General features: G+C 43.0%; 4 protein-coding genes across 4 annotated transcripts; 3 read left to right on the top strand and 1 right to left on the bottom strand.

Moving 5' to 3' along the window:
- The first annotated feature begins 6055 nt into the window (after positions 1–6055).
- On the top strand, positions 6056–6829 carry LOC143374476 (protein G12-like). The gene has a single exon (XM_076822633.1). The coding sequence runs from the start codon at positions 6090–6092 to the stop codon at positions 6750–6752; it is 663 nt and encodes a 220-aa protein (XP_076678748.1). The 5' UTR covers positions 6056–6089; the 3' UTR covers positions 6753–6829.
- A 1327-nt stretch (positions 6830–8156) lies between these two features.
- On the top strand, positions 8157–9570 carry LOC143374461 (protein G12-like). Its single transcript, XM_076822627.1, has 2 exons — positions 8157–8270; positions 8836–9570. The coding sequence occupies exons 1-2, from the start codon at positions 8172–8174 to the stop codon at positions 9493–9495; spliced, it is 759 nt and encodes a 252-aa protein (XP_076678742.1). The 5' UTR covers positions 8157–8171; the 3' UTR covers positions 9496–9570.
- A 3700-nt stretch (positions 9571–13270) lies between these two features.
- On the top strand, positions 13271–14378 carry LOC143370835 (protein G12). The gene has a single exon (XM_076815860.1). The coding sequence runs from the start codon at positions 13477–13479 to the stop codon at positions 14176–14178; it is 702 nt and encodes a 233-aa protein (XP_076671975.1). The 5' UTR covers positions 13271–13476; the 3' UTR covers positions 14179–14378.
- A 309-nt stretch (positions 14379–14687) lies between these two features.
- On the bottom strand, positions 14688–16115 carry LOC143368271 (protein G12-like). The gene is made up of 2 exons (XM_076810824.1): positions 16043–16115; positions 14688–15402 (listed from the first exon to the last, which is right to left on the bottom strand). Exon 2 carries the CDS (start codon positions 15400–15402, stop codon positions 14758–14760), a length of 645 nt encoding a protein of 214 aa, XP_076666939.1. The 5' UTR covers positions 16043–16115; the 3' UTR covers positions 14688–14757.
- Between the last annotated feature and the right edge of the window lie 230 nt (positions 16116–16345).

Below are 16345 nucleotides of genomic sequence, written 5' to 3'. Positions count from 1 at the left end.
TCTTCGCAATCCGCGCCCAAAAAAGCCTTTTGCTACTCGTCACACTGGTTTAACCCTCTAATTTACCAACATGAATCATTTCACATAGCTACCGCACTAACGTAGTCCAAACGCTACTATTAACCCCCAAATGCTTAAAACAACACCATCTTCGAAATTCCTCGATCCCACCACCCATTCTCCCGCTAAACGCTCTCCACGCTCCCCAACGACAATCGAATACACTCCAGCTTCAGAACCCTTTTGTTTAAACACCCCGCGCAGCTTGTCGCAACAACGATCGTTCCGGCAGTAATAAGCACCCACGTACCTTCAACCCCCGTAAATGGTGCCACTCGACCGCCATGCGAATGAAAAAACAACAGTCACCCCTCGTTTCCACTCTGACGACCCTTCAGTCTCGGGAGCCGGGACACAGGCGGAGAACAGGAACACGGAAACCAGAAACGGGGACGAGCGCGCACAGAAGAGAAGCCAAAGGGGGGAAGAAGAAACGAACGTACATTTCACTTTCGAGCATGAAATGTCCCATCACCGGCCTTAGTGTAGTCGCACGCTAGAAAAGAGGACTACTCTATCGTTCCTCGCACTCGCCACGTTCGAATTCCTCCCCCTCCCTCGACTTAACTAGCCCAAACACTAGCCTAAGCCTTTGACACTTGACTTTTAGAGCCACTAAGTGGATCAGCCGCTACAGCCACTTTCAAATGTCACCTCCGCGATCCCGCCGGATGAGCGACGAGCAAGTCGACGTCGGCGACGGAGCCGTCGCGGGAAACGGCGCGACGGCCCACGGATTAACTCGTTCGAGGGTTACGAGGCCGCGATTATGTGCCACCTGCCACGATTGCGGACGCTCGAGCATTAGCCTGTAATTATACGCGGCTCCGCGTGAAACAGGTAGCATTATATCGTCGTAAATGGAGACGGAATATGTTGCTCCCGCGGCTAATTGCCAGCCACTCATTGCCATTTAAGACGTAGCGTTGGCACGACGTTCGAAAACCGTGGGTGTTATTAGAGGCGGGTTGGTAGGTTGCTACCCTTCGGCGCGTGAAACGAAACGCGCGATAAACATCAAGTTTGAAGTAGCTACGCTGTGCAAAAATTTGGAGAATCATGTTTGCTAGTGTGATAGTTGATACTTTGGAAGCTACACATACCGTAGAGGGCGTGGAGGCTTCATTTCAGTAAAAGTTCTATATTATTAGGTTGGATATGAAATTGCTGTTTCTCGCAGGGAAGTTTGAATGAAACAATTTTTTTGCGTTTTAACTAGGTAGTTACTGTATTTTACTTTTGTGCCAGCGTTAGCAATTGCTATTGTAACCCAATCATATAAAAAGGAACTTTTGCGTTATCCGCGAGTGGTAATTTGATGTGCACCAATCCAATACATGTGTAAGGTTTCTATGCTTTTTTGTGTTTTCATTATTATTTGGAATCGAATGTTTTGTGTGTGGACCAAATGATTTTTTCACCCCATGGGTTAATTTTTTTTTTTAAATATTTTATTGCCATTCAAACTACGCACGCCAGCAAAGTTTCAAGACATTGGATAGTTGGAAGTGGGTTAAATTTGAGTTGCCAGATTTGAACCATACATACAAACAAACAGAAGATCGAAGCTGAATAAAATCGTTTAAAAACACTCCTCTACATTCAGGTACGTTCTCTTAAATCCCACTTGGACCTACTGCGCCTTAAATGTCTCCTTATCCAATAATCTACAAAACAACGCCGTTAATTCCTTGAATAACGTGAAGCGATATAAATTTTCCACGTATCGGAATATCGTGACGGAGGCCAGCTTCAAAATCGAGTAGGCTTGAAGTGTCTCGGGTATCTGTAAGCACCCGCAGGTGTCCGAAGTGCCGAATACGCCGAGGATGGTTCGTGTAACGTACAAGGACGTAGAGAATTCATTGGCAGGCAAAGTTCAAGAAGAACTTCTTCATTCTGCAGACCACCATTTTCGAAGTATGCGACAATTATCAGCACAATCCCCTACCACCGGTGGCGATACCCTGCAAAGTTTTCCGTTCGTCGCCGCTGGGTTATCAGGGGACGTGACTCGTGGAGGTAGATAACGGGCGCCGATAAGGATCCTGGTCACGCTGACCGGACACCTTGTCCTGCAGCGTAGTTGTTGCGCGTCAACTTACGTGACGGGAGCACGTATGTGCTAGGGACGCCATCCGTCCCCGGGACCGTCCGCGGACGAGCAGCGAGATTTAATAATGTAGAGTAGCGGGCCAGACGCTTGGTACACACGCCCCGGAATTGGTACACACCGCTTTCGGGCGTCTTCAATATCTGAGCAGCTCGAGGACCGCATTGTCTAGGGCAACGTCCCAACCCCCGAGCTTTATGATTCCCTTCTCTGTCCCTTTCCCTCGCCGCCGATGACGAGTATTATGCGCCGGATAATGGCCCTACGGGCCGCCATTCACTTCCACGGTACACGTGCAAAGAAACCGTGCTTGACAAACACCCCCTCTGCCTCTGCCGCCTGATTGAATTATGCCTCCCCCTGGACTGGGGAGGACGGCCGTCTTTCAGCCCCGATGGAAGGGGCAGAGATGAGTCGCGCGAGAAGACGGAGGAGGCTGCGAGCGAATGTACTGTATGCGACTTTGTTGGAAATACTGGGTTAGGCTCGCTTTGTGCCCGAGGAGCTTTCGGCTTTGAGGATTGCACTGTGCGTGGGAGGCATTCGAGGAGGTGGTGAAAGTAGTGAAAAGTAAGGTAGTAGCGCGATTCAATATCGGGAGCTTATTGCGCAGAGTGTCGGTATGTAACGCGAGCTTTTGTGTTGAATTTCGTCAGTGGACTGACGTGAGAGCATTTGTGCTATTGCACAAGTTCCTGCTGCTTCTATGACATTGTTATATCGGTTATGCAATGGGTAGATGCTGCATATGCTGGCTTGGAAACGTTCCCCACGATCTAACGACTATCAGGATATAAGACTGTCCTGTGAAGGTGTAGCGGTTTGATCGCTACTTCGCCTCCATATTTGTGAGGCGACATTTCTGTAGTTTCGGTACGCTTGAGTTTTCCTCTGTAGGCCTGGGTGAGTCAGGCTATGGCCACGTACGCATCTGGCGGCTAGACGCGCCCAGGTCAAAATTTCCCGCGTATTTTCGACGTCGCTTAAGGGACGCGGCCCTCTGCTGGGGCTGTATAAATAATCCGCCAGAGGTGACGCGCGCTCTCACTCACCTGGAACCGCCTGTAGAGGCTACGTCACGCGCCGTATCGCATACAAGCTTTCATCAGTTAACTATATTCAGCAATTTCACATTGAGCCTAATGAATCAAGTGTAAGCAATTGCTTTTTCTTAATATTTTACTAGGAATTGCTTAAAGCACCCCATGTACCATTTCCCAATTGCCTACAGAATCACCTACTTGCAAGAGGCGCATGTCAGGGAGAAAATGTCACCTAACGTGGTCCTCTCGCGCAGACCTCTATCATTAGCAATAATTATTTCATCCAAGGGCGGAACACCCCGTGGACCGCCCGGCTTCGATTTCCGATTGAGATGTAAATAACAGCAGGGAAGTTTCGCAGGAAGAAAGGACGCGAACTTTTTTAATTTCTCCCTTCCTCGATCCCCATTGTCCCTCCGTCCCTTGCTGCTCCCTCTGTTCGCGCGTGCCCCCGGAAAGTTCCGCGGCACGCGAGATGGACAGCTAATTTCTGCATGCAGAGGACGCGGCGGCCCGAAGAATGAAAATGAAGGGCGACCGGTAGCAGGAGCTGCGGTGAGGGTGGAGAAAAGACGAAGGAAGGAAGGAAGGAACGCGCGCGTCCTCTTCCTCGCCGTCCTCGGCGTTTGAGCATCCAGGGGACGCCAGTGGAGAGACCGTCGACAGGAAGTCCTATTCCAATTCCAGCAAGTTAATTGGAATTGTTTGCCGCAGACGCAGCGAGCCGCTTGCCTTAGCACAGTTCCGAACCCTATTCCTCCTTCAGCAGCTTCCTCTGTTGTCGGGTTCCACCCACTCGACGAGCCGCGCCGCGAAACTAACGCCGACCTGTCGCCGTCATACGGATCCTGACGTCTTCAACGGAATTAATTCCTTCCGCGACGGGCGTGACTTAAATTTCTCCCCCGAACAGATGAACGGGGGCCCGCCGACACGCTTCGAACGTCTTGGCTCGCGGGGGGTGGGTTAGGGGTGTGAATCCTGATCAGACGCCTCGAAATGACGAACGGGAGGTCCTTCGTTTTCTGATTATCAATAGGAGGTTCTCCTTCTTTGGTAATGGGAAGCTCGTTAACCCGTGCACGCGTGAACTTCTGGAACACAAGTATTCACGTGGGGTCATAGACCCCCTTTGTAAAGTAACATTTATTCACCACGGTGTAGAAAAATCTGAGTGTTTTATGACTCTTTATTAAGACTCAAACGATACAGATCTAAACGAACATTAATATTGCTCAAGAGTATAGAGCTAAAAATTAATAAGCAAGCAACTTATAAACTACTTAGTCATCAGACCAGTCATCTGTCCTTTCTGCCGAATCTGTTTCAAAACATGTTTCATAAATATACTTCATATGTTTCAATCACTTTTTTATAACATTTGTCAGTGAAAGACTTTGTGTTTATTTATTTTATAGAGTAAAAATTGTAGAATGGCGATAATCCGGCATGTTTGGAACTTTGGCAGTGCAGGATTATCAAATATGCCGGATTATTGCACTACACCTGTAATACGGTAAAGAGGAGGAAAATAATTTGTAAAAAGATCATAATTATTATAATAATGTAATACATTAACAAAAATAATATTCAGAAAAATAATATAAGAATACATCAAATTTAAAATTAATAAGCATTTTTAAACAGTATTGGTATGTTCGCCTCCTTCATACACTGAGTTTTTTTATTAATAAAATCATTCGGAACAGTGCCGGATTATTGGGTGTCGGATTATCGGAATTCTACTGCGTAAAGACATAGTGGGAGCTTTGATTAAGAACACTGTCCAGGGTGGTAATCGGAACTGTGTTTATGTTGTGTCTGTTTTTTTTTAGAATTAAATATTTTATGCGTAGATCAAAAAGAATATCTTGGGTAAATTGCATTTGCAAACATCCAGAATCGTCTTGGAGAGAGAAGCTAGGATATTCATTTTATAATAGGTACTTATCTTACAATAATGAGTTACAATTGTAACCAGAGTTATAAACGCGAGTACTCCAACGGTGGTGGAAGTTTTATAACAAAAGTTCCTGCAGCCACGGTGGGACAAAAGGTAGACTCGAGTTAAAACAGCAAAACGCTGCGGACTCGTTGAGCTATACGTTAATAAACATTTTCTTTGTAAGTTACTTGTTACGTCTTTCTTAGAGGAACTTCAAAAGCCAGTTACGACAGTCAGAAGATCTTCCTTGTCAGGACATCCCACTTTGATGCGACATAATAAGCTCGTTTATAGTGGGGTGTTTAACTTTGTTTCCTCTACAGAATGCGGAGCTCTACTCTAGTGTGAAAATTGAAACACCAATGACGTTATCAGACTATCACGAAACTAGACTATGAAGTAGCACTAGTACTGTAATCATTCCCTCTTAATCAGTGGTGAATTGTTACACGATTCCAAGAATCCGATCAATTTGTGATATAACACCGTGTCTCCATGTTGACGTAATCTTATCGAAATTTATCAATTAGATGCAGACAGTATAAAAATGAGAGTGAAGAGCAGTAGAGGCATCAATCCCGTCAAGTTTCTAACAGGAGTGGATAGAGTTTTATCACAAAAAAAATACAAGGTAAGTATCGAAACGCTTGTTTTCCTCTGCCATAAAATTGTAAAATCAGTTTTTAAATTAAATTCATCGATGTTATTAAATCAATCGAGGCGTTTTATTGATACGCTGACTTATAAGGAATGTGCAGAATTTGAAACAGATGGTGTAATTACGTGTTCTGAAATTTTAAATATTCGATGGTCGCTTGGCATTAATCCTACTGGAGATTTATTTCCAAAACAAAGTCTTAATAAACTATCTCCGACAGCAACATTTCGTAATACCCATCAATTACATTGAATTCTAATTTCCTTGCAGATGAAATTCGCTCTAGCAATCTTGGCTGTCCTGGCCATGGCCAGTCCCCTGACCGCGTTCAAGCTCCCAGCTTCAGGCTCAGGTGCTCTTGCCAAAGAGTTGCAGGACTTCGTCGACCTGGTACCGTTTGACAAGGTAATCTCCATCATCAAGGCATACGCCACCCAGGACAAGGAATTCCAAGCTGCCATGAAGGTCCTCGACTCCGACGAATTGAAGCAGTTCGTCGCATACGCAGAAGCAATTCCAGCAGTGAAGACCCTGCTGAATCACTTAGAGCAGGCTGGTCTTGACATCATCTCCCTGATAAACAAACTGAACGACGTCCTGGGCCTCGCCCATATCTCGTCTCTGCAAGCTTCCGAGTACAAAATCTCTGGCGGACTTCTAGGTTTCGGGGATGACCTTGCCTCTGTAATACCTGTGGAGGAAATTTCTCAGTTGGCCGAGAAGAAGAGGAAAACCTCACAAGTGTTCAACGATTTCATTCATGAGCTGCTCAAGCCCGAACTCGTGAAAGTATACTTGTCCCTTAATTCTAATCCGCACTACGTGAAACTAGCCCAGGAGGCTACACAAGCTAACATCGACACCGAGACTTTCGCGGCATACTTTCCTGTCCTTATGATGTCTAAAACTATACTGGCACTGCACAAACCTTAGAATTTTTGTACTTTAACTTCTACAGTTGTAAGTGATTTATCTAAAATAATGTAATAAATATCACATCGATCTTTACACTTCTGGCATGATTTTCTTCTTATTCCTCTGTTTCCTCTTTTCCCACAGTTGTTCAGCGACTTTTTACAGGAAGAGTACCAGATTGAATGGTTTGACTTCTAATTAGCGGGCAGCAACTGCGAAACTATATTTGATATTGTAGCGGAGCACAGTCTAGTCTCGTCGAACGTAAAGAAATTAGCCTGCTATACGTGTTACCGTGTTAGGGCTAATAAATTGAATGCAAGGGTGTTTAACAAGAAATAACGAAAAAACTGTATTTAATAATATTACGCAACAAGCAAAAAGATGAACAAGTAAAATGGTGAATTGTGAGTGAAAGTGTTGCTCGTGTGAGTCAAGTACGAACGCGTATCGTCTTTGCCCTATGACCTGTAGGTCAAGACCTTTTTCTTGACTGACTTAAGTCGACTGATTGCCGGACTCGTACGATTTCTTGAAGCGAGTTCGGCGGTAACTGCATTGACCCGATTGACTAAGGTTGTCAGTGTCAACCAATCGGGAAATTTCCCTAGGACAAATCGGCCACCTATTCCTTGCGCCCTTGGCGTCCCTTTTCCGGGAAAGGGGCTAGATTTGGCGGAAAACATTCTGGCCAGAATTTGGCGGCAAAGCTTTTCCTACATGCCCGCATAGGACGGCGCGGAAGCGCAAGGACACCCACATCTGCGTTGCACGTACGGGCGCGTTAACCAGCCACCCTTCCGGAGGTACCCATGAGGCTCTACCAGACGCGCTGGCCTACCTTAGCGTTTATAATGGCCTTTTACCTTAATTGCCGCGTGAGTAATTGGCCCGTGCAACGGCCAAATCGTCCAAAATGTGTGCAATGCAGATTCGGAAATCCTAGGAATGTCTGATAATAAATCATTCCTCCTAACGGTGAACAAAAGCCCGCAACTCTTTTTTCCGCGGATCTATGCAACGCGGAACAAAGCGATTTATGGAACTATTTTTGTTTCTATTTTATCGTTCAATTTATACGGTCTTCTCTGCTTAAACATACCGCAAATATGCTTGGGCTGTTTTAGAAATTATCGTACATAATAATTGTAATAATGTAGGTACAATTTTGTATCTCTTTATGTTATATTAATTGTTATATATTATTAATGTTAAGTATTCTTGTAAGAACTTAGTAAAATCTTTTCTTATCGGGTAAGTAAAACCGTAACACATTTGTGGGTGACATGGATCCTAGAGAAATTTAGGAGTAACACACGCGAAAGTCAACGTGCGAAAGTAGCAATGAATTGATTCACAATTCCAAGAACTCGTTCAATTTATGAGATAACATCATATCTATAAGTTCATAGAATCTTATCGACACTAATCTGTTGGATGCAGGTAGTATATAAATCGAAGGGAAAACTAGTAGAGGCATCAATTTCCTCAAGTTCAAACACGAGTGAAACGTGTAGCATCGCAAGAAACACAAAGGTAAATACTAAAACAGCTTGTATTTCTTTGCCACGAAACCATTGCGAACGGAACTTTGTAGTAAAATCAGTTTTTAAATTCAATGAATCGATGCTAAATCAATCGAAGCGTTTTATCGACTCACTGGATAAACTTAGAACGAATGGGCAGAATTTCACTTGACAAACAGATAGTGTAAACACGTATTCTACGTATTCGCTAATACTTTAGAAAAACCGAAACCCAAGTCTGCGAAATGACAGTTATTGTCCTCGTTATTAGAATAATCTAAACACTTGTTTATTCGGTTGTAGAATGTAAACTTCGTTTAATCAAACTTAGACTGCACAATTCCACCCCCTCTACGATTTTATTCGAAAGTTCGAAATAGTTGAATCACTTGAAGGGCAGTTCAAACTATGTCACTTTCATAGAGTATCAAATTAAAATCACATATAATTCCTAAACTGTGCTCATCAATTCTACTGAAGATATCTATAAAACAAAGACTAAATTGACTCCCTCCAATAGGAACATTTCGTAATACCCATCAATTACAATTCATTGAATTCTAATTTCCTTGCAGATGAAGTTCGCTGTAGCACTCTTGGCTGTCCTGGCCCTGGCCGGTCCCCTGTCCGCCGCCAAGCTTCCAGCTTCCGGCTCAGGTGCTCTTGCCAAAGAGATGCAGGACCTGGTCGACCTGGTACCGTTTGAGAAAATAATCCCCATCATCAAGGCATACGCGGTCCAGGACAAGGAAGTCCAAACTGCTCTGAAGGTTCTCCAATCCAGCGAATTGAAGCTGTTCGTCTCCGACGTAGAAGCAAATCCAGCAGTGAAGCACCTGCTGAAGTACATACAGAACGCTGGTCTCGATATCATCTCCATGATAAACAAATTGAACGACATCCTGGGTCTCGGCCATATCTCGGCTCTGGATGAGTTGGACCTCAAAATCTCTGGTGGAATTGCAGGTTTAGGGAAAGACATTCTGGCTGTAGTACCTATACAGAAGATTGAGCAGGCGTTTGAGGAGAAGAGGAAGAACTCCAAAGTGTTCAACGCTCTCATTCACGAGATGCTCAAGCCTGAACTCGTGAAGGTATATTTGTCCCTTCACTCCAACAAGCACTACGTGAAGCTGGTCTTGGAGGCTGATCAAGCTAAGATCCCAGCCGAGATTTTCACGGGACGTTTGCCTTTGCTCATGATGAGTAAAACTATATTGGCACTTAATGCTTAGACTCTTTGTATTTGTACTTGAACAGTTGAAACTGATGTACCTAAAATGATGTAATAAATATTGTATAGAACGTTACGCTTCTGGCATGATCTGCTTCTTATTCCACTGTTTCCTCTTTCCTACAGTTCTTGAGCGACTTGTTAATTCTTTAAAGGAAGGGTCTGAGATTTAATGTCTGAAAAGTCCTTTTAAGCTGGGATCTATTTAACTTTTAATTAGTGGGCAGCGACTGCGAATGATATTTGAAATGTCCACCTCGTGGGTTTACGTATTTGTACTGCATAAATGAAGGGAAATGTGTGTGTGGTTAAATTTTGTTAAAGAAATTGCTGGAAATGGTTTCCTGCTGCAACGATGTATGCCTTGCATAGACTTCTTATTGACTGTTAGAGACAAACATTTTAAATTTTCTTCTACTGTTGATACCGACAATATCACTCATCTTTTGAAAGGTGTTTAGAAATTAACTGAAGGTTATCACATTTTTCCACACTTTCTTTCACTAACATAGTCATCTAGAAATATTATTTGCTGGATCTCGTATCGAAGTCCCCAACCACTGGCAACAATTTTATCCCTGTGTAGAACTTTTTGCTTCCATCTCTGTTTCGCAATAGAATCTGAAGAGGCGGCTGTAATCAGTGCCAGTGTGATACAAGAAAGTAAGGGAAGATAAAGAAAACGATATTTTATATATCCACTATTAAGTGTAAGATTACTAGAGTCGACGTTTCACACATTAGATGATAATTTGAGAACTTGTCCTACCAAATTTTATGTGCTTGTCTACTTTTATAATAACTAAGCAAACTTGTTCCCACAATGCCCTCTTTACATAGTACAGACAAGAACAAGGCGAGTCGTACTGCCGCAAACTGCCGCAAACCGCTCGTCTGCACCGGGCCTTATATCGTCTCCCCTACAAAAAGTAATTTGTTTATTAAAGTATCTATAATTTTTGGTGTTGCCATTGTAGCTAATTAACTAAAGTTCAATCTATACTATTATATAAAGAGAAAGCCGATTTTTATGTTCGCGCAAAAGTCAAGACCTATTGAACCGATCTTCCTAAAATTTTAACACGGTATTCCTGGATACTCAAGGACGGACATAGGCTATGTAGCATGTCTAAAAAAAAACGCGTTATTAACCTTTAGAGGGCCGGGATTTTTTCATTGAAATTGTAAATTTTATTTACTTAACATTTATGCATACATGCCACCAAAATGGCAGGCAAAGTATCCAAATTTTTAGGTGGCGACTATAGTGGCCAGCCGGACCCTCTAAGGGTTAACATGGAACGAAGAAGCGTCTGGTATGTGTTGCACTGGAGGGAAAATAAGTCTCCCAAATTTTCCGAAATATCATGAAGAAATTAAGCTTTCTTTTCAAAATACTTAATTTCCTTAAAAGATATTAATTCTAATAAACATGAATCCGTCATGCTAATATCTCGGGCGAAGCGGAGACGGGGGACGCTAGTTATCTATGAAGTAAATCTGATTAGAGTTAATACTTTTGTTTCAATTTAACTTTTCCCTTAGGTGTTCGTAATTTCCCTACTCTCCCCCTGCGTACTTATTAGCAGCAGAAAAATATTTTTAAAAATTAATTTATTAGTTTCATAGTATTGAATTTATTACATTATTTCTACTTTTTAATTCACTAGTGATAATTTATTAATATACTTTTAGTGTCTAGTAGGTACCTCTCTTAATCTTAACCTACTATTTCTACAAGAGTACAAAAATACCGATATTTATTTCGGTTTTCGTTAATACCGGTATCCAAATCATACCGGTATGAAGTCCCTGACGTAATACTGGTATCCAAATTATACCGGTATTAAGTCCCTGGATCATAATGTATATGCGTTTCGCTGCTCAGAAAGTCAGTTTTATTCCTTGCGCGCGCACATTCATTAGTCTTACAGGACCGCAAGCTATACAGTGACAGATCAAGGTGTTCTATTGCTGAACACTCAAAACGAAAGAGTCGCTCTGCAATCGTCCCATCAAATAAGTGTTCTTCTATAAAAGCCCATGAATTTCTCGTGCCCACTAAGCTGTCATTCAACAAGTTGTCGCGAGTGAGCAGGGGATTATTAGTTCCTAAAAGTAATCGCAAACGAAACAGGTAATAAAAGTAGGTATAAATCAATTCTCGTAACTCTTTATACATACAATGGTCTGCCTTATCGATTACGTAGGAGGGTACCGCCATCGCTTGTGTACTATCGATTGTCAAAACTGTCTGTAAGAAGTATAACGTTATCGGTTCGAATCATCCTATCTTTCAATTATTACTGTATGTCATTATTGCGTAAATCGCAACATTTTTTTCCATTCCACCGGCTAAGTGTGATTTTAATTATCATTTTATATCTCGAGCGTACAACCTCTGTAGTACTCCTCTGAGTAATTGCTTTTACGTGAACGAAATAAGTGGTGTGTTTACTTTGTATAGTATCTTACTGGACGTGACCGATTGAAAAGAGTAACATGGCTGACTGATTTCTAGTAGATTTCATGGTTAAACGATGCCACAATATCATTTATGGAAAATTACAAACACCTGTACTACTGTTGCCAATATTTCGCGCTCGAGATTATGGCCTCCACTTACCACACTGGGTACAACGAAATGTGACCTAATCCAAACGTAGTTGGAAATTGAAAATTATTATTTTGTACAAGGAAAAGCTCAATGTTAAACTGCGAAAATCATAAATATATAGAAGACGATTAATAATAATAATAATAATAATAAGAAGAAGAATAACTGGAAGTTATGCCACAGGTTTCTTTGGCCGCGTACAGACGGGGCTGTTCGCTGCACGCTATCGGTCGAAAAAAATTAATTCGTGCTCAATGCGGGTGTCGTTCCGAGGCAGGACGAGCCGCGGCGAAAACAAGGGAAAGAGAAGTTGAAATCCTTTTTGCACGAAAAAATCAGGATTTCAAATTTAAATTTTTTGTTTTTTGATTTTAGATAATCTGGTTCCGAATGGCAGTGCTCACCGCAAAAGCAAATTTTTGAAAACCCTTCTTGGATGTCGGTTGTTACTTTATTATAAACGTAAATATTTTTCTACGAAAAAATTACCAAATGTTCTTTAAATGTTGCTCTTTTAAGCGCCAAAAGTTTTGTAAAAATATACGCTTCCGCTTGTTCAAAAAAAAAATCGCAAATATTCGCCTTGCCTCATTCGCGTTCGTGCTCAAGTCTGCACGCGGCCTTACTATTAAAAAAAATATAATATTCGTACACGCGTGACGTTGGGAAATAGTAATGTTTCTATATACAACTTAAACGCGTTTTATTTGTCTATCTAATCAAACCAACACGTCCAAAAACAAGCAGTCTGTGAATACATCTCTGTTTTTAAGGAAGACTTCCCGCGCGCGAATCGCTTGTATGTACCACATCCCTTGTTTTGTTCCGCAACAAGCATGAACGTAGCAAGGAATTCGCGGAAACTTCTCGGGCCGCGACTTGGGCGTCGCCAGCGAAAATTAAAATGGGACCCGCAGCGCGTGCACTAAATTCCACAGTGGCCCGGGCCATTAAACTCTCCAGATAAAGGGAATCTAAATTTCTCACGGTAACAACGCCGCGTAAGTCACCAGCTTGTTACATCCCGTCGGGACGGTCCATCCGAGACGAAGAAAAGTTCCCTCGATCATCATAACCTGCTTGGGGGCTTCGTTAAAGTGTGCATAAAGCGTGCCGCGCGGAAGGGAAATGGTTATCAACGTACGATGGCCCAACGAATCCACTTCGCTACTCTAAGTGAGAGACACTTATCTCCCGTGTGCTCTGAACACCTACGCCAGCTCTTACAAAAATCCTCTCGCTTTCCTCGCCGCTCCGACTAACTATATCCGTTTCCAGTAGCCCCGCATTGATCTTCACCGTCGACAATTAACGCAGCAATGACTCCGTCTTAACATCACCTGGAAGAATCAAAACCACGCGAGAATGAATCCGCAAATAATGATAATGAGCATGGCGGCCGCTGTGTCGATGGCTTTCATCGGCTTTCTGGCCTACCGAATCGGCATACGTTCCAGCGATCCCGATTTCGCTCACCTTCCGCCGTTGCTAGACAACAGCTCCCTCGACGAGGATCTGAAGGACATCATGGGCTTCGTTCCTCTCCGCGAGGTGAAGCAGATTATCGAGAGGTACATGAAGTACGACGGCCAGATCGGGGACACCGTCAGCTTCGTTAACGATCAGAAAAGGTTCGTGCTGCGGGAGCTGCAGAATATGCCCGAGGTGGCGAAGTTCCTTTCCTTCCTGCGGCATAACGGCCTTGACGTCGACCACTGCCGCGACAAGCTCCGAAGATTCTGGAAGACGTCGCCGAAATTCATCAGGAACGACCCGAACCTAGCGAACGGCGGCCTGACGGTCATGATCAACCACATTCTGACGGCCATACCGACCGCCGAGCTGCACGAGCTGCTGCGCCAGAAGATCAAGTACTCGGGCAGCTTTCGCAGGTTCCTGCAGATGCTCAAGTCGAAGGAGTTCGGGGAGCTTTGCAACGCGATCGAGAACAGCGACGTGCTGCATCACCATTATTTCTGGGCGAAAGAGAGCGGCTTGGAGGTCACGTTCGCGATCGAATTGTGGAGGAACCTGCACGTTTACCTCGCGCAGACCCTGGTACCGTAGAAGGCAAGCATCTGGGTAACCTTTCGGATTAATGTACCGTGAGTGGAGATGAATAAATTCTGGCAACTTTAGAATTTTGTTAAAACTGTACGCTATTATCTGACGAGCGGGGTAAATAAGAGTATAACTTAATCGCAGCGAAAGGGATAGTTGAAGAAGGCGGAAAGGTGCAGTGATTTCTGCACCGATACACAATGATACTTGAAAGATTGCGATTAAATGTTATTCTGTTTGATAACGTCACGTTACCCGTAAATACTTGTGTATACCTGCAATGCGTCAGTCACGAGAATGATTGCTTAGGAACAGATAAGGAAAATGTTTGTATCCATTGTAAACATCCTGCTATTATTCTATCGCGTGATTAATGTTGCTCTTCGTGATTTCCTTCTCACTGACTGTACGAGGATCTAGGCTTTGCAGCCTGTACATACTACGAGTAGTTGGGGGGAGAATAAAATAGTATCCATAGAAATTTCAATGCGACATAAAATATTTATTATATTATTTTACATGTTCCATTCATATTATCCAACATATAGCTGAACAGAACGATGCACAGGTACAAGTTTATTACATTTATTGCGCCAACACGACTTTGATCGCCAACAAAATGAAGTACTGTTGGTTGAAAGCTGTGCTATCAAGTCCAGCCTGTTCGACTTGTGTCAACAAGTTAAGGAAGTGTGGGTTGAACGTGAGTCCGGTCAAGAAGTCTGAGTACTCAGGAGACAGGCATTCGGTGACGTAGTCGATGAAAACTTTGGAAGTTATCATCTTTTCGTCTAACAGCTCCGTCATCTTGTCGAGGGGCACGAGGTCCGCAAAATCTACCGCGAAACCGAGAAGCCCACCAGAGATCTTACGATCGGACGCATTCAGAGGGCCGACTGATTTGATGCCGAGGGCCTCGTTTACTTTCTGTATCAGGTAGTAGATGTCGACGCCAGCGTTCTGCATGTAGGCTATCAGTTTCTTATATTCGGGTATAGCTTCCAAATCGACGATGAACGCCTTCGACTCCTTGGAGCCGATGAAGTCAAGCGCTAGACTGAAGTCCTTGTCCTCAGCCAAGTATGCGTCGACGAGTTCTTTCACCTCATTCAGAGGTATCAAGTCGACGAAGTCCTGCAGTTCCTTGGCGAGCGCGCCGGACCCTGTGCTTGGGATTTTGTAGCCACTGGCCACGGCCACGATCGCCAAAATTGCTAAAGCCAGCTTCATCTGCGAAAGAATTAGGATTGGAGGAATGCTGGAGACGTCTGCTCCTAATCTAACAGAAGCACTTAGTGGTTGAATGTAATGAAGTTGAAGTGGGAGCCTTTGAATGAGAAATTGATAAAAACACTTGACGCGTTCCATGCTACACCACTTGTCTACGACTCGCGATGTTTTTCAGAAACGAAACTGTAAATGGGTTCGATATAAATTGCATATTATTAAGTTCTTTAATAGATATTAAGGTTTGACTGAAAATTTGGAATTTTGGTTAAAGATTGAAAATAATGAAACCCACTCGATTGCCGGACGAAAACCTCGAATTTCTAGGTAAACAAACGATATAAAGTCGATGTGTGCACGTTTAATTACACAAACGGAAGTTTGTGTTAGAAGCTAAATAAACGATTGTTTGAATTAGTCAAATAGGAATAGCAATATCCGTTATCCCGTACAGTTTAGTTTGCTTTATTCAAAAGTATTGGAACAATTAAATACGCATTTTGCTGGCCGAGGAAAATCGAACGTTATTTCTACTAAGTGCTGGTATTATTAAAAAATTAATTCTTTATTTCGTAGAACTTTTTTTATAACAAAGAGATTGAAATTATTTCGTACAATACATGCAAGTTGCTCCGATTCTCACCTTGCTAAGTTTCAAGTGTTCCTGTTGTAATACTTGGGCAAATTTAATGCATGACCATTCCACGCGCTTTATATATTGTATGAGCCCACTCAGTTTAATGCGATAAGATTAGTTAGAGACTGGTAGCGCAACAGATATCGTTTTGGCTGCGATACTCTGCGCGAATTTTCGGATTAGCTATTGCTGTGATCAGCAGATAAAGTCGCGGAAATATTTACATCTAAAATTGGGCTGAATATTCTTCGTTACACAAGCATCCGTACAAAAATAACAACTCCCCGAATACTGTGAAGAATTGAATAT

Source organism: Andrena cerasifolii, chromosome 1, assembly GCF_050908995.1.
Source record: "Andrena cerasifolii isolate SP2316 chromosome 1, iyAndCera1_principal, whole genome shotgun sequence".
NCBI classification, from domain to species: domain Eukaryota; kingdom Metazoa; phylum Arthropoda; class Insecta; order Hymenoptera; family Andrenidae; genus Andrena; species Andrena cerasifolii.
This window is presented reverse-complemented; position numbering and strand designations above follow the sequence as displayed.